The 21,874-nt window shown below is 43.2% G+C and overlaps 1 protein-coding gene across 2 annotated transcripts in view; it reads right to left on the minus strand.

Annotated features, from left to right (window-relative positions):
- The window catches only part of SVOPL (SVOP like), a 29,984-nt gene extending 8,941 nt beyond the window's left edge, over positions 1-21,043 (minus strand). Inside the window, exons 1-13 of one of the 2 annotated variants that reach the window (XM_081024051.1) lie at positions 20,762-21,043; positions 19,991-20,035; positions 18,289-18,428; positions 16,923-17,014; positions 14,544-14,642; positions 12,629-12,700; positions 11,544-11,668; positions 10,237-10,300; positions 9,445-9,570; positions 8,860-8,988; positions 6,796-6,869; positions 1,499-1,710; positions 715-826 (exon numbers count right to left, since the gene is read on the minus strand). In XM_081024051.1, coding sequence (XP_080880177.1) covers positions 715-826; positions 1,499-1,710; positions 6,796-6,869; positions 8,860-8,988; positions 9,445-9,570; positions 10,237-10,300; positions 11,544-11,668; positions 12,629-12,700; positions 14,544-14,642; positions 16,923-17,014; positions 18,289-18,367 — 1,184 coding nt within the window. In that variant the 5' untranslated portion in view covers positions 18,368-18,428; positions 19,991-20,035; positions 20,762-21,043. Of the gene's footprint in view, positions 1-714; positions 827-1,498; positions 1,711-6,795; positions 6,870-8,859; positions 8,989-9,444; positions 9,571-10,236; positions 10,301-11,543; positions 11,669-12,628; positions 12,701-14,543; positions 14,643-15,174; positions 15,210-16,922; positions 17,015-18,288; positions 18,429-19,990; positions 20,036-20,761 lie in introns of those variants that run through there. The other variant, XM_081024052.1, reaches the window with a different exon arrangement.
- Positions 21,044-21,874: the final 831 nt, after the last annotated feature.

The raw sequence follows: 21,874 nt of genomic DNA on the forward strand, positions 1-21,874 counted from the left end.
GTCATTCCATGCCCCTGTCTAGGCTTACTTCTGGTTTCAGAAGTTAACTGGGGAGAAAATTAACTAAAAACAACTGAGGGGCTGCTGTGCAGGGGAGAATTGGCAGGACCGCAAGGGCTAAGCACTCTCTCCTGCCTGCTGAATCTCCTCTGCAAATCCTCTCCTACATTAGCATTGAGAACCCTGAGTTTCCCCCATGAATTATAGTTCTGTCACATTTGTAGGTGCACCAATTCCAGGATTCCCCCTGTTTGGTGACCTCCTGCAACCCTCAAGATGCCAGTTACAGTCAGCTGGAGTCTGCTAAAGTTCTAGATCAGCTTTTGCCAAACTCATGCCCTCTGGGTCTGATGAGCGCTGCAGTCAAATACATCTGCAGGGCATCAGGTTGGCAGTGGCTGTTCTGGATCAAGCTTTCTGCGGCATGCTATGTTGATAAGGAAGCACATTGCTGAGTTTCTGCAGGTGCCGGAAGCATCCGCACTGCAGATAGCTCTTGCCATCTTTAACCCTGACAAACTAGGAAGAGTGTAGTTCCTGAAACAGGAATGGCCATTCTGGTAGGGAGGGGTGAAAGTGAGTTGCATTTTCAGAGTTAACCAACTAGCACACAGAGTGTAGACATCACCGGCGCAGGAAAGGTGTGAGGTGCAGTGCAAACAGGACTGTTTCAATCTTACTTTGCCCACACACAGCCCACCTGAAAACACTTACGTTGAAGTGCATATATTGAGCAGGAGGAAGAAGACGGCAGTGCATCCCATGGTGATTGTCAGGCTGAGACGCCTTCCCAGAAAATTGATGCCCAGAATGTTTAGAGGATTTACTGGAAAAGAAGAAAGGGGAGAACGTCAGGCTGTAGAATCAGATGACCCGACTGAGCTATTATGCCGTGTTTATACCTGCCCCACTCCAGCCTCAGGGGAGACACTTTCAACAGCTACTTGCTTTATTACTTCTCTGTGATTACTGGGAATGTTTTGGACACATTACCGGAGTTAATGCGGGGAAAGGAAAAGTGACAAAAGGGCCACAGATTTATTTTCTTGAGAGCGCATTGAGAAGGGAAATGCAGACATGGTCCCAGGCACAGTGTCTCTGGCCTAATAATGTGTGAGGTGGGACAGTACAAACTTAAACCAACAATGCTCTGGATTAAAAATGGCCACAACTTAATCACACAGCCAGCCTTTTAAGCATTGCAATGATTATAACTAGTGAAAATAAAAAGTAAATTAGCCCTCCCAGTACACTTCCTAAGATTCCTTTGTGTGGGTCTGTGGCTCCTGTTCTGTGACCTTTAGAACAGAGGTGGGGAAGATGCAGCCCTCCAGATACTGTTGGACCACAACTCCCATCGTTCCTGACTGCTGGCCATTCTGGCTGGGGCTGATGGGAGCTGGAGTCCAGTATTATCTGGAGGGCCACAGCTTCCCTGCCTCTGCTTTAGAGATTTACCCACACCCTGTTTTTAAACAGATAGAGCAGGAGAAGTTACATGCGATCTCTCCAATTGTGCTGATGATCATGATCTGGTAATCGGACGGGGCGAAGTGATGACAGAGGCACGGGCTGTGAGTCTCCTCGGAATAATCCCCCAACTCATCCCCTTTGCTGGTTCCTCCTCCCCCTGTGGCACAAACCAGATTCTTCTCCAGCAACTCTGCGCTGGCCAGGATGATACCATAATAAGCAAAGGATATCCCAAGCCTATGAAAAAGAGGGGGAAATGTTAGAAAGGAGAGCAACCGAGGGCATTGGCGACAGCAATTCAGCCAGTTAATAACACGCAGAGCTTAACTACTGTGGGATCTGAAAATAATTGCAATTCATAAAACAGCTCTGTGCTACAATATGGAAACAAGGCCTGCTATTAAATTACACCTCTGGAGCACTTTTCAACAATTACAAATAAATCCTAGTTTCATTGACGTAGATGCCGAAATGTTTAAAGATAATTATGAAAAATGTTGGATGGAAGTGAAAAAGGATTTGGAAATATGGTCAAAATTGAAGTTATCATTGTTGGGCCGAATTGCTGTGATAAAGATGAATGTATTGCCTAGGATGTTGTTTTTGTTTCAAACATTGCAGATTTTGGACAAGATGGACTGTTTAAAGAAATGGCAGAGAGATATTTCGAGATTTGTCTGGCAGGGCAAGAAGCCAAGAATAAAATTTAAGATTTTAACTGATGCTAAAGAAAGAGGTGGATTTGCCCTGCCAGATCTTAAACTTTATTATGAATCAGCCGCATTTTGCTGGCTGAAAGATTGGCTGCTTCTTGAAAACACGGACATTTTGGATTTAGAAGGTTTTAACAATGTCTTTGGATGGCATGCATACTTATGGTATGACAAGGTTAAAGCACATAAGGCCTTTAAGAACCATATTGTCAGGAAAGCATTGTTTAATGTCTGGGTGAGATATAAGGATTTGTTGGAAAGTAAAACACCAAGGTGGCTGTCACCAATGGAGGCTAAGGCTCTGAAAAAAACTAATATGGAGACAAATTGGCCAAAATACTGTGAAATTTTAGAACAAGATGGAGATAGATTAAAGCTGCAGAGCTTTGACAAATTAAAAACTAAAGTTCGAGACTGGCTTCATTATTATCAAATAAGGGAGGCTTATAATTTAGATAAGAAGATTGGTTTCCAGGAGGAAAAATCAAAATTGGAAACAGAATTGTTAGATCCTAAAACTAAGAATTTGTCAAGAATGTATAACTTGCTGTTGAAATGGAATACACAGGATGAAACGGTTAAATCTGTTATGATTAAATGGGCACAAGATTTTGGACATAACATTATGTTTGCTGACTGGGAACAGTTATGGACCACAGGTATGAAATTTACAGCTTGTAATGCCTTAAGAGAAAATATAATGAAAATGATTTACAGGTGGTACTTAACCCCAGTCAAGCTAGCAAAAATCTATCATTTGCCAGATAGTAAATGTTGGAAATGTAAAGAGACTGAGGGTACATTTTTTCACCTTTGGTGGACATGCCCAAGGATTAAGGCTTTCTGGGAAATGATATATAATGAATTGAAAAAGGTATTTAAATATACCTTTCTGAAGAAACCAGAGGCCTTTCTTCTGGGCATGGTCGGCCAATTGGTGCGGATAGAACTTTCTTTATGTATGCTACAACAGCAGCAAGAATACTCATCGGGAAGTACTGGAAGACACAAGAATTGCCCACCCGAGAAGAATGGCAGATGAAAGTGATGGACTACATGGAACTGGCTGAGATGACCGGCAGAATTCGAGACCAGGGAGAAAGGTCGATGGAAGAAGATTGGAAAAAATTCAAAATATACCTTCAAAAATACTGCAATATAAAAGAATGTTAGAAAGAGGTTGGAAAAAGAATATTAGGTCGTTCTGGTAGATATGATATAATGGACTAAGCAAAAATGAGTTGATGAAATTGATGAAAAAGAAGAGGTTTAATTACATTATTTTAATTTTAAAATACGTAAATGAAAATAAGGTTAGAAGGATTTGCTTGTAACACGATCTGAACTAGAATACAAAATTGGGAGGTGAGAGGAGGTCATGGAAATAAGTAAAGGGAAAAGGCTATGTAAAGGTTTAATCTGTTTTTGTTTTATTTTAACTTAATGTATTTTTATATTTTTTGTTAAGTCTTCTTTTTTATTCTATCTTATTGTTCTTTTTTACTTGTTCATTTTTCGCTTTGTTATGGCTAAAGTTTTCTTTGTATTTTGTATGGTTTTTCTTTTTCTTTTTTGTAACTTTAAATTTGGAATAAATATCATTAAAAAAAAAAAAGATGTAGATGCCAAAATGTTAAATTCTTCAACGTAGTGAATATCTCACGGATGCTCAATATCACCACCTGAATGAAGTATTTTAAAAGGATATGAAGCGGGGGTTTGGGGAACAAACATCACAACTAGAAAGAGACCTGTTAAAGTGATGTCTAAAATGTATAATATGTGATTGGAATGGGAGACAAAGGATGAACAAGTGAAATCTTCAATGATACACTAGGCAATAGATATTGGTCATAATAGAAATGGAAGAATGGGAATGTTTATGGAACGTGGATATAAAATTTACAGCATGTTATAGTTTAAGAGAAAACTACCGTACTTTTTGCTCTATAAGACACACTTTTCCCGTCCTAAAAAGTAAGGGGAAATGTGTGTGCATCTTATGGAGCGAATGCAGGCTGCGCAGCTATCCCTGAAGCCAGAACAGCAAGAGGGATCGCTGCTTTCGCTGTGCAGTGATCCCTCTTGCTGTTCTGACTTTGCTTCGCTGGAGAGAGGGAAAGCTGCGCAGCACCCCTTCAGCAAAGTGGCAGAAGAAACGGAGCCCCTTCCATTTCTCCTCCCGCTTTGCTGGAGAGGCGCTGCGCAGAGAGGGAGAGAATATTTTTTTTCTTGTTCTCCTCCTTTAAAACTAGGTGCTTCTTATGGTTGGGTGCATCTCATAGAGCGAAAAATAAGGTATATGAAAATGTTTTATAGATTGTAACTAACACCTAGTAGATTGGCAAAAATGTATAAATCCAAATCAAATATGTGCTGGAAATGTAAAGAGAAAGAAGGTACCCTTTTCATTGTAATTGTAATAAGGTTAAAGCTTACTGGGAAATGATAATGAACTGAAAAAGATGTTTGAGATAACATTTATTTAAAAAAACCCAGAAGCTTTTCTTTTGGGAATTATGGGATCAGAACTACCTAAACAGTGTAGAAATTTATTTATGTATGCAACCACTGCTGCAAGAATGTTATTTGTCCAAAAATGGAAGGAAGAAGAGGTCCCAATGAGAGAAGAATAGATACAGAAGTTAATGGACTACGCAGAAATGGTGAAACTAACCAGGAAAATAATCTGAACATCTGAAGAAGTGTGCATGCACACAAAAGCTTATACCCAGAACAAACTTAGTTGGTCTCTAAGGTGCTACTGGACAATTTTTTTTATTTTTTTAAATTTATATCGAGAGAATAAGAAATCAAGATAACATTTATTTATTTTTAGAAAGGAATAGAAATGGTTTATTGAGTATTTGCAAAGCAATTGTAAACAGATTAAGACATTGGCAGGATTAATGAAAAAACCTGCAGTTTCAAAAGGTGGGGAAAGCAACATCCAAACACCCAGAGGCATGTTGCCCTTCCCTGCTCCTTGCTTGCACAAGGCTTTGAATGTGCTAGCGGCCTGAAGGCAGGATGGGCTGGATGAGACAGACATATTCTGGGTGGCTGGTTCTCCTGCCCAGGAATCAGGAGGGCAACCCGTTGCACTCCCTATGGCCTAAAGGAACAGATATGTAGCCTGAGAATGCTCCTCAGTTAAAATCTGTCAGTCGAGGACCAAGTGGTTTGGGTGTCAGGAAGTGCTTACATCCATCTCCAGCCGGTTTTGCTAGCTATGGCCATTCCTGGACAGCCTGGCGTCATGTTCTGGTGACGTCCCTCTTGAAGCACTGCCATTTACTCTGTGTGGGCCTGCCCACAAACATAATCTGGAAGCTACAGCTGGTGTAAAATGCAGCTGCTGAGTGGGGCAGCAGGTTGGGCCCATGCGCTACCAATCTTAAAAAACATTGTTCTGACTATTCATGAGCTACCAGGTGCAATTCAAGATGTACAAATGCTCTGGGGCCAAAGCACTTTGAAAATTGCCTCCCCCAATATCAACTAGCTCTGGCCTTAAGATCCATGTGGGGAGGGGGAGTCTTGCTGGTGGTTCTGCTGATGGGTGTGGTCCAGGGGGCAGGGCCCACAGCAGGGCCTTCTCTGTGGCAGCTCCCCATTTATTACAATTCTATGGTTCTATGAAATTCCCTCCTGGGTAAAGGTGAAATGTTACATGCAGTGTCTGTGTATGTGAATCTATCTATGCATGGACATATAACTCTCTTACAGGTTTACACTTCTACATGAAGACTGGATAACACATAGCGCTAAATGTCTTGATCACTTGACATTGAATAGTCTATTGGAGCAGAATTTTGAACATATGGCCAGATTGGCAAAGGTTCTGTTCACATGCTAGCATGTACTGGGGATTCTACCAAGACTAAATCCCTAAATTCTAGTTCCCTCCACCTTGAACCCATGAGCCACTTTTTAGACAGATGAGCAAAAAACCCCAACTTGAGCAATGAAGGGACTGGGAGTCCGATGACAGGTTGCAACACTGCAAGAGAAAGCAAGCTCATTATGCCCCAAATGCATGGACAGGTTTGCTGTGTACGTACCACTATGTCTCACAGCTATAAGAATGCGTTTAGCAGAATTCAGAGTGTGTGGGCATGTGGGCATGTTTAAACAGCTAAATGACATGTCCAACAAAGTAAGATCATGGACTGAATTTCTGGCAAGCAGCGGTTGCACTGTAATTCTATACAGTAGCACCATTTCAAAGGATCTAGACATATACAAGTGCTTCTCATACAGTCTTATAATCTGTTTTGTATTCATCTTTTATCCACATTTACTTTCCCAAATTATAAAAGAGAGAGAGAGCAATAGATTTTAAGCGGAATGTCATTAGCTGCTATTCTGGTCCCTCTGCCTGCAACACAGAGGCAGCTGGCAGAATATAGTCCTTTTCATGAAATGGGGAAAAAAGGGAATTGTGAGTTCAATTACCATAACCAATTTTCTCCCATTCTGACTGACTAGTTTCTGAATAATAGCTTTGATCCATAGGCTGCATCTGAGCTTACTCCCTTGACCGATTCCATCGATTTCAATTTGCTTATGCATTGTCATCTGAAAGAAGCAAATCAAACACATTTACCATATAATCCATATTTGCAAAGTTGTCCGTAAGTACTTGGGATCCATTAGGTCTTTTAACCTACCCCTTCTTTCCTGAAAAGAATGGAAAAGGAACAGCATGAAACACATTGGGAATGTGTGGCTGAAGCCCTGAAGTCTGCAATTCTGAAGGCCCAAGCTTGGAGGCAGTTTCAGGAGTAGAGTCCATGTCATCTAGCAAAGTGGAAAGGTTCGTGGAGGATGGATCTGTTAACAGCAATTAGCCATGACAACAAAATATACAGAGGTAGCATACTTTTGTATACCAGGTGCTGGAGACAAATGGCAGGGTGTCAGGGAATGGCAGGGCTGTGAAGAGTTTGTGGCGGAGGCAAGAGACCCAGGCAAGGGGACCAGTGATTTATGGGATGTGCAAGGCAGGAGCCAGAGGAGAAGGGAGAGTCAGGACAGTTCGAGTAAGGCACACAGGACATGATGGTGGAAGAAGGGATGGTTCAGGTGAGAGACAGGTCCCACCACCTCCTAGAACTAGGAGGGGCTTGAAAAGGGAAGAGCAGCAATGACTTCCCTGCAGGAGAAGTCTCAGAGGAGAGCGTGTAAGCCAGAAGAGGGGAGGGGCCTACTGTTGCTGCAACTGCTCTGTAGGGCTCAGACCTGTGGGCCGCTGCCTAAAGGCTAGAAGTAGTAGTAGAAGAGGATTTTGGATTTGATATCCCGCTTTCTCACTACCCGAAGGAGTCTCAAAGTGGCTAACAATCTCTTTTTCCCTTCCTCCCTCACAACAAACGCTCTGTGAGGTGAGTGAGGCTGAGAGACTTCAGAAAAGTGTGACTGGCCCAAGGTCACCCAGCAGCTGCATGTGGAGGAGCGGGGAAGCGAACCCAGTTCACCAGATTACGAGTCCACCACTCTTAACCACTACACCACACTGGCTCTGTAGAAGCGTATGCGTGTTTGTGGAGCACCAGGGAAGCTGCTGTGTTTCTCTTGTGCTTCTTCCTCATCTGGGACTGGCCCTGATACAGGGGAAGGACATCATCTCTGTGTCCTGTCTGTGAGCACCCGGAATAAAGCTAAACAAAACTAAGAACCAATGAAATTGCCCTAAATCAGCAGTAGGAACCTTTCCCCCCCTCCCAAAGAATGCCACTGATTTAAGTGAGAAGTCCATTGTGTGCTGCAGCCAATGGTAGTTGGCAAGCTGGGCTAGAGCCAAAAGTGTGCGAAGCCAGAACCAAAGGCCACAAGTTTGCAGGATTCTCTCCCTCTCTCTCTGCCTTCCCATTTCCCTTTCCCATACTCTTGGATACGGCATCTCTGTGGGCCTCATGAAATTATGGTGTGGCCGGCATGCAGCTTGTGGGTCAATTTCCCCCAATCTATTTTCAAAAACAAAAACAAACCACATCTTTCAGTGGATGGACAATGAGGACTAGCATGGTCCAGTCACACATTTAGCATAGCCTTCACTCCAGATGCTTTGAACTACAACTCACAGCAGCTCTGCCCACGCTAGTTAGGGCTGATGGGAGTTATAGCCCAAAGAGTCTGGAGGGCATCAGGTTGCCAAAAGCTGGCTTAGAGGATATGTGAAGCTGCTGACATTCCCTGTTTTTCCTTCCCTCACCCTCTTCCTTGTAAGCATACAGATTGCTTCTGTGTGTTCGCATTTAGAACAGGAGCTGGCATGCATGGCTGGTTTTCCCACCCTCAGATAACCGTATCCAGTACAGTGGTACCTCGGGTTACATATGCTTCAGGTTACAGACTCCGCTAACCCAAAAATAGTACCTCGGGTTAAGAACTTTGCTTCAGGATGAGAACAGAAATCACGTGGCAGCAGCAGGAGGCCCCATTAGCTAAAGTGGTGCTTCAAGTTAAGAACAGTTTCAGGTTAAGAACGGACCTCCGGAATGAATTAAGTACCGTACTTAACCCAAGGTACCACTGTACTGCAAAGTAGGTTAACTGTGTTAACCTATCCAAGTAAGGAAGGAGGGCATGAAAGGGTTGAGGACTGAGAGGAGCTCCTTGTTTTTTGTCATCTGATCACTCTGTACAATGGCAGTATTCTGAATCTTACATCAGTGGGTTCTACCAACTTTCCTTCAGGCATAACAGATCGGTTCATCTTAGCAATCCACTGCAGCGTTGCAAGAGCAGCTTTGTCATTCCCGCAAGACACATTATAGCGAGCAGACTCGGGGATAAACTGCAAAGGCAAACAGGTTAGAAAAGTTAAGTGGCAGAGCTTCTAGCATCACCTTGCATGTTACAGCCTTCCTGCCAAGTTCTTACTAACATAAAGAGCAGATTTTACTTACTCTTGCAAGCTTATAGAACTCACAGCAACATTAATACAAAGACACTGTGTTGGTCAATTCACACCACACTTTTTCCGTCCACGTGAGCCATCCTAGGGCAGGTGCACATGGGGACGTGCGTGGACCACACTTAATTAGTCAGAAGACGTCCTGGGAAATGTGCTGCTATGATCATGGAAATTGCCACTATCTATATCCACAATTGCCAGACCACATAGGTTTGTCTGACAGGACACGGCCAAAGACTGATCAGATCAGCAAGTATGTTCAGGCATTTTACATGACTTAGCCCACAGCAGAATGTAACTGTGTATACTAGTAACTTGGTTGTAAGTCTTCCAAACCTTAAATGCTAGGAGGAGAACAATGCCCGGCAGAGAGGCAATTCGTATTAGCCACCGCCACCCAATGGTTGGGTTAACCACTGATGCCAGTCCAATAATTAATAAGGAGCCTGCCAACCAAAACACCTGTCAAATGGGGGGAAAACAGAGGTTAAAACACAAGGTGATGGGATTTTCTTCTCATTATTTGTTTTAGCAGCCGTTCCTCTCCACACAGTCACATCAGCATTCATGATTTCCTTCAAGCTGCTGTTGCCACATAAAATATTATTAAGCAAAGAGATTTAGTTATGCGCTCTGGCTTCCGACTGGGAAACTGTCAATATGGATTTTGATAAAGTAAGCAATGTACTCATCAACTTGGCCCTGGAAGGTTGAATGTCAGCTGCCAGACTTTCTCAGAATGTGATATATGGAGCATCCAATTTATTGGAGAATAAATTTATTCCCTGGATAAAGGTGCGCACATTTCATGATGCAAAGGATAGCAACACAGATAGACGATGGAGATATTTCACAGACAGAAGTAGGAAATTGTGCAATTCTGGGGCATTTGGAAGCCTTATAGAAAACACAGAAAATCCTGAGGTGTTTTTTTTCATATTGAGTCTTTCAAATTTGAGCTGGTGCGCATGTTCAAAAACCGGCCTCATGTGACACACCTGAAGAAAACCATAGGTGCAAATATACCTGCAGTCACCCAGACAGCACAGCTGTGAGCCAGACTGAGCCAAAACAAACTTGCAGCAATTTCCACATTTTGTTTTTCAGTGAGCGTAACTTCTAGCTTACCTGCGATAACGGTAACATATAGCCTCGGTATTTTGTTGGCAGAAATTCTGTTTTTATTATAAGCCTAAAGAAGAAGAAGAAGAAGAAAGAAAGAAAGAAAAATGTTATAGAGAGACAAAGAAATATATAAGCCATATACAAGTTTATTTGCATAGTTCCAGCTGGCCCAAGTTGTGATTCTGTGACTGGCAGTGCTTGTTCCTGCATTCTGCTCACTTGGTACACAATAGCTAGATATGTATAGGAAGATAGCCAGCATCACTCCAGGTGTTCTTGGGCAGCTGACTTGGCCTGCTGCTGATGTCTGTTCCCTGGACCCTCACCCACTTAAAAAAAAAATATTGACCCAGCACTCAGAGCAGTGCCTGGTAGCTCAACCTAGCCCTCCTTTCAATTTACCCCCAACCTAATATCTTACTGCATCTACAGTGCCCCTATCAGTCTGGGGCGTTGTGCAAATTTAAAGATGGCTAGACCTACTCAAGCCCTGTCGTTAGAGCTTCCAGTATAGCCAGAAAGTCCATCACGGCCAGGAATGGACCTCAGGGTCTCAAATTTCAGTGGCACCCTGTGCAACGCCAAAATTTGGTGCCCCCACCTCTTGCATTCCATTCGACATCTTAGCTGCAGCATCCCTGATGCCCTGCACCCAATGTAACCAAACCAGAGGTGCTCCCCTAAATCCATCTCTGTAACAGTACACCAGAGGACACTTTGCCCAGGGCAAACCTGTATATGAATTACCGAATGCACCAAAAATTCACAGAGAGATGATATGGGGGAAGAGCCATAGCTCAGTGGTAGAGATCTGCCTTGCATGCAGAAGGTTCCCCATTCTATCCCACGCATCTCTGAAACCCTGGAGAGCTGCTGCCAGTCAGTGTAGGCAATACTAACCCTAACCCTATCACTTGTCCTGTGTTCAGAAGGCATGGGTCTGCATGGTTTTCCCTTTGCCCCGCTCCTTTCCCAAGAAAAACCCACTCTTTAGTTTAAATCAGAACAAACGACAATCCACAGAAAACCCAACTGCCATTGCTCCGATTGAGCACTAAAGAGCAGTTTTCCCTGGGAGAAAGCAGCAGGATGAGAGGAAGTGTGGATAAGCCCTCAGTACAAGGTAGCTTGTGCCTCACTGCAACCTGAGTTTCCCAGAGCAGCTGCAGAACCAGAAGCACCTCCCTAACCGCAAAACTGAGTGATCAGCAAGTGCGTATTGATATGGATTATCTGTCTTCCTGATGTGGCGTTCTCAGCTGTCATCTGCTGATGCTCCTACTCCCGTGCTGTTTGCAACACAACATTACCCTTGAGCATGGCCAGAGACTCCGCATCCCACCATGGTCCGGAGGAAGACGAACCAGATGTATGAAGGGGAAAACGATGTCAGCAAGGAGAAATAGGCTCCCCAAATGAAAGAGATGAACAAAATCTGAAAGGGCAGACAGAGAAAGGAGGTCAGCTGACACCCAAGCAAAACTCCACACTGGCTGCTGAGACAGTATTGAACTGTGTTGATTTAATGTTGCCTAGGGCCACCCATCCATTGTTCAATATTTCCAGTTCTACAATACCCATGGGGCTATTTAGAAAACATCGGAAGGCAGCCCTGTGTAGAGAAGTTTTTTTTTTAACATTTAAGGTTTTATTATGTTCCAATATATATACTGGAAGCCGCTGAGTGGCTGGTGCAACCCAGTCAGATGAGCTCAGTACAAATAATAAAATTATTATTATTATTATTATTATTATTATTATTATTATTGGTGTGTGTGGAAAGAACTGATCACACTTGCAGCAAATTATGTGGGTGCTGTATTTCTTTATACTATTCCCTCACTACGAGAAGTGAGGTTACAGAGAACCAGGCAGAGGGCCTTCTCGGTGGTGGCGCCCACCCTGTGGACCACCCTCCCATCAGATGTCAAGAAAATAAACAACTATCTGACTTTTAGAAGATATCTGAAGGCAGCCCTGTTTAGAGAAGTTTTTAATGTTTGATGTTTTATCGTGTTTTTAATATTCTGTTGGGAGCCTAGCCAGATGGGTGGGGTGTAAGTAAGTAAGTAAGTAAGTAATACATTTACTACTACTACTACTACTACTACTACTACTACTACTATTACATCACATGTTTTGGCTGCAGAAGGCCCCAGGTGCAATCCCTGGGATCCCCAGTTATAGTGATCCTAGACAGCATAGCATGAAAAAAATCTAGGTCTGATATGGTGTAAAAAAGGATTGCAAAATAAATAACTTACTTCCTATGTTGGTTGGGAGAAACGTATCCTGCTACATCCCTACATGTCAGGCTGGTGTTAAAAACACAGAAGCAATAAAAGGTAGTGGCAACTTTAAATTGGAGACCCAACCAAGACAGAGCATCACTTACTTTCCAGCGGCCGTATCGATCAGCTAGAACTCCAAAGATGACACTGGATATCATATAGCCAAAAAACACCATCTGAAGAGATTGGAAATAAATGAATTTTGTTAAATTATTGGGCATTCAGACAAACAGGAGAGTGCCATCTAGGATGGGTTTTCTGTCTCAAGCATATTGTTAGAAATCTTAACTCTGAACTTATACAGTTGTACCTTGGATCCTGAACGCCCTGGAACTCGGACGTTTTGGCTCCCAAATGCCGCAAACCCAGAAATGAGTGTTCCGGTTTGCGAACATTCTTTTGGAACCCGAATGTCCACGAGGCTTCCATGGCTTCCGATTGGCTGCAGGAGCTTCCTGCAGCCGATCAGAAGCTGTGATTTGGTTTTCGAACGTTTTGGAAGTTGAATGGACTTCCAGAACGGATTCCGTTCGACTTCCAAGGTACGACTGTATTTGCAAGTACTTCAGTGTTATGACTGCTGGTTTTTAATGCTGTTCCTGTTCTTCTTTTCTTTAATGATGCATTCTTTACTTTAACACTCTCTATCCACCCAGCACCTGCCATCTAACCAGCTTGTTCTTTTCGCATGTCTTGAGTTCATCTTAGATGCCCTTTCAGTCCCAGTTTTGCAACCCTCATCTATTTCTAAGAACCCCCTGAATATTGCCTCCAACCAACCAAACCATCCCCTTCTCTTTCCTCCAGAACTCCTCTCAGCTTCAAATTCATCTGTCTTAATTGTAAATGTATCAATTCAGCCTTTGCCTGTAATTTACTAACATCACGTCTGCGTAGGTGTTGTTCAATAGCAATCTCTCAACCAGTTATTGCATCCTAATCAATCACTTCCTTAATTTTCTCCCTGCTTCCTCTTGTGTCTGAACCTCTTTCTGAGCCTCTTGAACTTTTTATCATCGCTTTTAATTGCTTCTGATACTTCATTAATTTTTCCATTAATCTTGAATCTCTTTCATGAAATAGCTCCTTAATGCTCTCCTCTCCTTGCTTAGATTTCTCAGCTTCTCTAGCTTATTTTCTCTTAAAATTCTTTTTCCTCTCTCCAGTCTTCATAGTTTTTCATTCATTAGAGAAAATGTCATTTATATCCTCCATTGCCACCTGTATATTCTCATACTCTCCTCTATCCAACTTTTAATCTTTTTTCTGTTGCATTGTAAGAAAGTCAGATTTCCCCTTTGTATTCATATCCATATAATTAAACTTCCCAGCAAATTCTTCCATATTCTACTAAACCATAATGCACATACTGAACACTCATTTAATCAGTTAATCAAATTTCCAATCACATAATCACTTAATCAATTTTCCAATTAGTATATGTAAATTGTCCAGTGTACTGCATAACCAAAAGAATTAATTGTGACTACAATTCCTTTTGTAAAACGTTATCGTGAAGGTTTATCAGCATTTTAGCGCTATTTTCTCCTAATACAAACATTTCTGCAAACAATTTTCCCTAATACAATGCACTTTGTATTAGGGAAAAACTGTGTGCAAAATGTTCTGTAGTAGGGAAAATTGTTTGCAGAAATGTTACACACACACACACACACACACACACACTATAACTGCTATATGCATTTTTCTGCGCATTACTTGCTTCGAGAACTAAATTGCAATATTTGGAGAAGTGCAAAGGATAACTGCTTTTCAGTTTGCATACTGTGAACCGAAATATTTTTTTCTCTCCCTCCCTAGAGCATAATGGGAGAATTGGACCAGAAGGGATGTTATTATTGACATATCAAAATACACAGGGACAGGGAAGAGACAACACAAACGTTCCTACCTAGATGGTTAAAAATACAATGGCTATTCAGTAGAGGGAAATGCTTTTTCTACAGCTTCTTTCCCCACCTTTATCAACCTAGAAGAAAAGTTAGAAACTCTACTCACTGTTGTCACTAAAGCCACTTGCCAGTTTCCAAGTTGCCACTCGCAGCGGATGACAGGGCCCACCACGGCGATCAGCATTATCTCCATGGCCTCAGCCACCTTTAGGGATAAGCAGTTACTGTATTTTTTCGTATATAAGACGCCCCCATGTATAAGAAGCCCCCTATTTTGGGGGACTCAAATTTAAGAATTTAAGAGATGGCTCAGAGTTGTTGAGCATTTTTTGGAGGGGGGTTGCCAAAAATCGCTCACCCGCATGCAGCGCAAAACCCGCCTCTCATCTGTCCCCTCACCGGCAGAAGCTGCCAATTGCCAGCCCAATTGTCGCAGTGTCAGCCAATCAGCACCAGACCTTGATGCAGCAACCAATAACACGCCCAAGAGCCGCTGACAGCCACAGAAGCAACCAATCAAGCGTCCACTATCCATTTATAAGACGACCCACACTTTTTAGCATAATTTTTACATAAAAAAAACATAGTCTTATACAGGGAAAAGTACGGTACATAGGCAAACCTTCCACCATTTCACAGACAATAAAAACAAGGACTTGCTTATCATCCCCCAAGTTCTCATACTGCCATGGGCCAAAAGTCAACTTCACTTGAAGGAGAAGGCAAAGTGACTCCACCTGCTACTGATCAGCCTTCTTGTTCCTGATGAGAACCAGCTGGCTCCAGCTTTCTTCAGCAGGGTTTCCAGCCTTACTCAGTTGCTGGAAACAAGATTTGTCCTTCCTGACCAGACCTTGCTGCTTCTTGCTTCTCGTGACCTTGGACCCTCGGCTTTCTTGACCCCCGGATCATCTGACTATGTGAGCTGAGATCCTCCTGACCTTAGAACTGGACTGAATCTTGTATACGGACTCTGCCTTCAGGCAAGTAAACCCCTGAGACTCAGCTAGTTGGCTGGCTTCTCCCTCCACTGAGCTCTGCCCTGGCTGGCAGCACAGGACTGTGGCACACACTAAGATGCTCTGCGTGAGACCATCCCCTATCACAGCCTTCCCAAAGCTGGTGCTCTTCATTTCTTGTTGGACTCCAACTTTCATCAGTCTCAAGGAGCATGGCCAATGGTCAGGGATGATGGGAGTTGCAGTCCGACAACATCCGAGAGAAGGCAGCAGATTGGAGAACTCTGCAATTGTCACATGGCATGGAGGGCTATACAGTGGTACCTCGGGTTACATACGCTTCAGGTTACAGACTCCATTAACCCAGAAATAGTACCTTGGGTTAAGAACTTTGCTTCAGGATGAGAACAGAAATCGTGCTCCAGCGGTGGTGCAGCAGCGGGAGGCACCATTAGCTAATGTGGTGCTTCAGGTTAAGAACAGTTTCAGGTTAAGAACAGACCTCCGGAACGAATTAAGTACTTAACCCGAGGTACCACTGTACTCTACTTCTGTAGGTTGGGTTACTGACTCTGCAACTGTGTGTTTTCCTGTAATTCAAAAGGTAGGGTTGTTTGTTCTTTTAGATATATGTTGATCAGATGAGATCTAGTGGGGTGGGGGGAAACAAATGATCTGTACTGACCTAGCCACTGAAAAGAAACCTCATTATGTAAATTGTGGGGATTTGCAGCCAAAATCTAAAAATGCATGTTTGCTAAATAAGTATATTAAGGGGTTAAGACTCAGAGTTCCTAATTATTAGAGAAGGCACTGTGTGAGGTCACTTCCCTTGAATTCTCTGGTGGGGAAAAGGCAAAAGGGTTTAATCCTTTCTTACTTCCCCTTGCCTCAAAACTCAGCCCCTTTTCCACCATGATTCTGAGGCAGACGGAAATCTCTCTGGTCCCCACTCAAGTAGAGACTCCATTTTTGAACTCGACTATGTATTTTATAATCTAGAAGTAGAATTTGCCTGCCTTGTTTCTGTTACTGTTACTGCTGGAATCCTCAGGCTGGGTAATTTGCAATAAAGCTGCATAGCCTAGTCCCAAAGTTTCCACTTTAATGCCAGGCACAGGGCCTTCTCAGTAGTGGCACCCTCCCTATGGAACACCCTCCCTTCAGTTGTCAAGAAGATAAAGAATGACACAACTTTTAAAAGACATACAAGGCAGCCCTGTATCTGGAAGTTAATGTTTCATTATATATTTTTAATATGCTGTAAGCTGCCCAGAGTGGATGAGGCAACCCAGTCAGATGGGCAGGGTATAAATAAAATGATGATGATGTTGTTGATGATGATGCAAGGGATGGCATTTTGAACTTGGCTAACTAATTGTTTTAAGTTTAAATGTTCTGCTCACACACGAGTAATGTTCTTAAAGGTAAGTGGTCAAAAACCACCTCTCAAATCCGTATGCTTTATAAAACTGTTCTTTCAAAATGTTACACATAGATGAATATTTTCAGAATCAGAAACTTACACCAGTGCTGCCCATGATCAAAAAGAGTGCAATGTGAAACCTTCCAAAGCCAATCGTTTCTACAGCTTCTTCCACCGTAAACGTTTTCTGCTCTAAAACATTAAGAAAGAGAGGCAGTGTTAGTAGTAGTAGCCACTGTTGTGGAAGGCTTACGGAACACCCAAGCCAAGAGGGTAAACAAGAACTTTATTGTCTCTTTCCAGCAAGAACGGAACAGCAACAGGAAATTCCTGGCTCCACCCCTGTACAGCTGAGTCTAGTGCCACCTAGTGATTAATCTATATATGGACACTATCCACACAGAGTCTACAGCCTTACAAAAGAGAACTGGCTTGCTATCAAGCTGCTGTGTGAAACGATCAGGAAAGCTCTGGGAGTTTTCAAGAGCACAAAACGTTCTACTAGCTTAAATGGAATTAGATCTTTTAGCTGCCAGAATCTTTGAAGATTAGGGAGGAGGAGAAATCAGCAGAATCGCCCTGGGGGCAGAAAATAGAGCTGAAATGAATTTGGAAAGGAGGAAGGATCCTGAGGCAAATTCTAACTCAATTTGCTTGCAAAATTTGAAATGTGTATTTCCCCACAACTGGTTCTCTCTCTCTCTACCCACCACCTCAGTTCTCAATTATGGACACTTTTATCTAGAGATGCTTGAGCAATTTAGCCTTTGCAAATTGTTTGATGAAATGACCAGATTTGTACTTATTGGATTAATGTGCAAGCCAAGATTCAGCTGTCTACTGGATTTTGCTCCTTAAAGTTGCAATGCTGGTATTGATAACTTAAATACATCAAAATGCATATTTACATATACATTTTGGGAGGATCTTTAATTATACATTTATTTATTTTTACAGAAATGGAACAAAAGTATGGGTTAAACATGGGGGAAATGGCCCAGAATAAAAAGAAACAGATCTACCAATTCCTACTTCTGAATTTAGTAATTTTAAGTACTGAATTTGGCCAGTTGGTTGATAACATTATTCCCTTGGTCTTATTTGTGCAAAATGTCATTTCAGATTTAGAATGAAGCATGGACAACTTCACACTACAGAGGCAAGAATAAACCTAGGGGGTCTCAGACCACCAGAGGAGTGACTGAAGCTACCAGTGGACTTGAGAATCAGGCGTGATTTAGTCAACAACATCCTTCCTCGATGGTTCCTTCTAGATGTTTCTGACTATCACTTCCACCAACCCCAGCAGATCAACACACTTAGCATACCTCTTTGGGAAACAATAGAAACACAACTCTAGAAGGTCCCCAGCTGCGGTTGTCTATCAGAACTTGGATGGAAGGTTAGTCAAGAACTCCAGGCCTATTGTGGGTAGAGAAAGAAAAGAATGCCCAGAAGTAGATTACCTGTCTTTGGCTCCTGTTTTTGAGTTCCCATTTCCTCCAGGGCAATGTCGCCCGTTCCTTCTTTCTCCTTGTCATCCATCTTCAAATTAGATTAGAATATTGAGGTTTTGGCTGGATAATGTATTGGTTTCCCTTTACGGCTAAAAATGAAGAAGAGGATGATGGTAAACCAACATTTCACGCACTGAATTTGTGGCATTAGTGCTTTAAATGTTCATAGACTGCTGATATTTATTGAATATTAAGTGCATTAAGGTCCCAAGATTCAGCCCAGGTTAGCTCATGAAGAGACGTATACTTAGATATAAGACATATGTTGTAGGGAAAGGATGTTTCCTCCCCCCCCCCCCCCGGTCCTTGGCAGTTAGTGATATACCGTATTTTTCGTTCTATAGGACGCACATTTTCCCCTCCAAAAATTAAGGGGAAATGTGTGTGCGTCCTATAGAGCGAATGCAGGCTGCGCCGCTAAGCCCAAAGCCAGAACAGGAAGACGGAGCACTGCGGAGCGCTCCGTCTCGCTGCTCTAGCTTGGGGACGGCTGCACGTACAGCCTCTCTCCAAGGCAGCGGGGTGCCTTCACTCCGCTGTCCTGCAGAAGCTAGCAAGGCTGTTCCCAAGCCAGAACAGCGAGACAGAGGGCTCCGTCTCGCTGTTCTAGCTTGGGGACGGCTGCGCGCAAACCTCTGCAGGGCAGCAGGGCGCTGCGCTCCAAAGGCTTCAGGGATCTTTGAGGCTGGCGGTGGGGGAAAGCAGCACTTCCCCCCACAAGCTCTGGTGAATGTACCTTGAACGCACCTTGTTTTAGAGGGGGGGAACAAGAAAAAAAATTTTTCCCTGTTCTCCCCCTCCTATGGTCCTGTGCGTCCTATGGTCCGGTACGTCCAATGGAGCAAAAAATACGGTAGTTTATGTCCCTGGGTAATCTCTTTAGTATACCCCAGGCATAGGGAGGTGTGGCAAGATTTGTGTCTCGGCAATCACTAATCATATAACAAGTATCTGTAGTATTATTATTATTAGTAGTAGTAGTATTTATTAAATTTGTATATGTATCTGTATAAGCACACTTGATCTCTGAGCAGTGTGAGATTCCAGGCGTTTATCCATGGTTCGGTTTCCTCAGAATGTGCAACTGCGGAGACTGTGGTGTCATTAGGATATATGGTTTATTTACACATATATACATCCTGAGCCTACAGTAGAGGGGTGCACAGCATTAACACCCCAAAAGGGTCTTGCTTCCCCCATAGCCGCAGCTTTCGACCCCAGCAGAAATCAGGCATGGTTCTGATTCTCGGCTGCCCAGCCTGCAGCCTGCTTCTATCTTCTAGCTCACAAACCTCAACTCCGTCTTTTGTCTTTTTAATAGGCAGTTGAGGGAGGGAGAAGGCCCGATCCATTTGCTTTCTGGCACAGAGCCACTTCTTTTTTTTAACCTTAGTGACCCAAACTTAGAGGGTCATGGCCAAGAAGCTGGTCTGGCTGTTCCAGCAATTGAATCCACTCTGGAATTAGAAGGGACTCGGCCATACTGCTTTCCGTTTCACCAAACTCACAACAACAACAACAACAACAATCCTACTGCAAAGAGCAAAACCGCTTTCCGCAGCTATTGCAGCTGTGCACGACACAAGGCAAGGGGGGCACAGTTTCTTCATCCTTGCCTCTAGTGACAGGAATAAAAGAAATCTCCTCTTACCCTGGGTGCAGGGATGAGCAACTGTAGATCCTTGACCCCTTCAGACTGGTGCGAGGGGTGTTTTGGAACATGCCATTGATAAAATAATAGTACATTAGTGGTGCATTTATACTGGACAGTCCACACATAATTCTGCTTTATTAGTTGTTCTGTAATGCTTCCCCAGCACGATCGCCATCTGGATTGGGTACTCTTTTGCAAAAGAACATCTAATGCATTAAGCACAGTTTAAAAATCCAAATGAAGTCATCATCTCCCCTCCCTCCTTCTGCAAGTTTCTTATGATAACTCCATGCATGTTGGTATAATTTGAAAACCTTTCAGTAACTGAAGAGACAGAAAATTACAGCAGGAAAGTGGGAGTGTGGCAATGTTTAGCAGAGGTTTTATGATTAAGGATGCAATCCTGCACCCAGTTTCCTGGGAGTAGGGCTCATAGGGCTTAATGTGATTTAGTTCTGAGTAAATGTGCACAGGATTGCTGACGGCCATTCAATGCTTAGTTTGTGACATTTTTAAAAAAGGAACAGAGGGAGATCTTCATGGTTCGCTCATCCTGTTTAATATTCTCCCAACAGCCTTGAGAGGTAGGCTGGGCAGACAGATAGCATGTCTGGCTCAAACTTCACAGCTGAGTGTTGCTTTGAATCTCTCCAGCACGCTAACCAGTCTGCCACACGAGTTTATTAGTTAATACTAAGTCCTCATTTGTTAATTGAACAACTGTTCAAGCACCTGACTTGTTCTGCTTCCGCAGTAAAAGTTTCTTACCTTTCAATTACCAAATGGAGAAGTTTTGTTCCCCTCTTCTTTTCAAATACACAGCTTTCCGTGGGTTGATTGCGCTTGCTGCAGCTTTGTGGTGGCTTTCTTCATAGCCTGAAGTACTCTGTGCTTTAAAATCTCTGCCTCTTGTCTTGTAGGAGATTTCAGGTTTAAGATTCTTCAGAGCAATTATTTCCTTGCCTTTTTTGAGAGAGCGAGCGAGCAAGCAGGTGGCTATTACACCTGCAGTATCTGAACGAGGGTATAATCATAGGCTATGTTTATCAATTCAAGGAAACACACTTCACCAGCCACCCCACACCCCAATCATCATCACCACCTCTTGAAAAGGGCAGTGCTCACTATTGTTGACCGAAGGAAACCAGAGAAGGGACTACAGTACAATTGCAAAAGTACAAACTCCTTAGCCATCCGAATTTCCTGTTCGTGCAGCTGCTCTGGGCAGCCTGCTAAAGAAAACTGGTGGGTTAGTCCTGGTGAACTGCCGAGAAGGCCAAGCCAGCCTTAGCCTAGGGCAGCAATGGGCAACTTGTAGTCATCCATTTCTTATTGGTCCCCAGTTACCATCAGCCCCGGTCAGCCTGGTGAATAGTCAAGGATGATGGGAGCTGTAGTCATAGAATTGTAGAGATGGAAGGGACCATGAGGGTCATGTGCAATTCAGGAATCTTTTGCCCAATGTGGGGCTTGAACCCATGACCTGAGATTAAAAGTCTTATGCTGTACCCACTGAGCTACCCCAGCTTGACCAATGCAGCAATAAACTGAAGAGCCACAGGTTTGCTGTCCCTGCCCTATGGCAGACTGTCAGCTGGTAAGGGCAGTGATTTTTGCTGCAGTGAAATGTTTCCTTTGCATAGGAGACCCATGTGTGCAAGCTAGTGATGTGGAAGTGTGGCAATTCCAATATGTGCCCCTAGACTTTGTTGCTTGCTTCCGTCCTATTTAATGTTGTACTCGGCCAGGATTTTGATGAATCCGCAACCATCACTTGAGAACATGCTCACCTTTAAAGGTGCCTTGCAGACACTGTGGGACTCCAACTCCCATCAGCCCCAGACATCATGAGATGACGTTGGTCATTCTCAACAGCATGTG

Source organism: Podarcis pityusensis, assembly GCF_964106645.2.
Source record: "Podarcis pityusensis genome assembly, chromosome: 10".
Taxonomy (NCBI): domain Eukaryota; kingdom Metazoa; phylum Chordata; class Lepidosauria; order Squamata; family Lacertidae; genus Podarcis; species Podarcis pityusensis.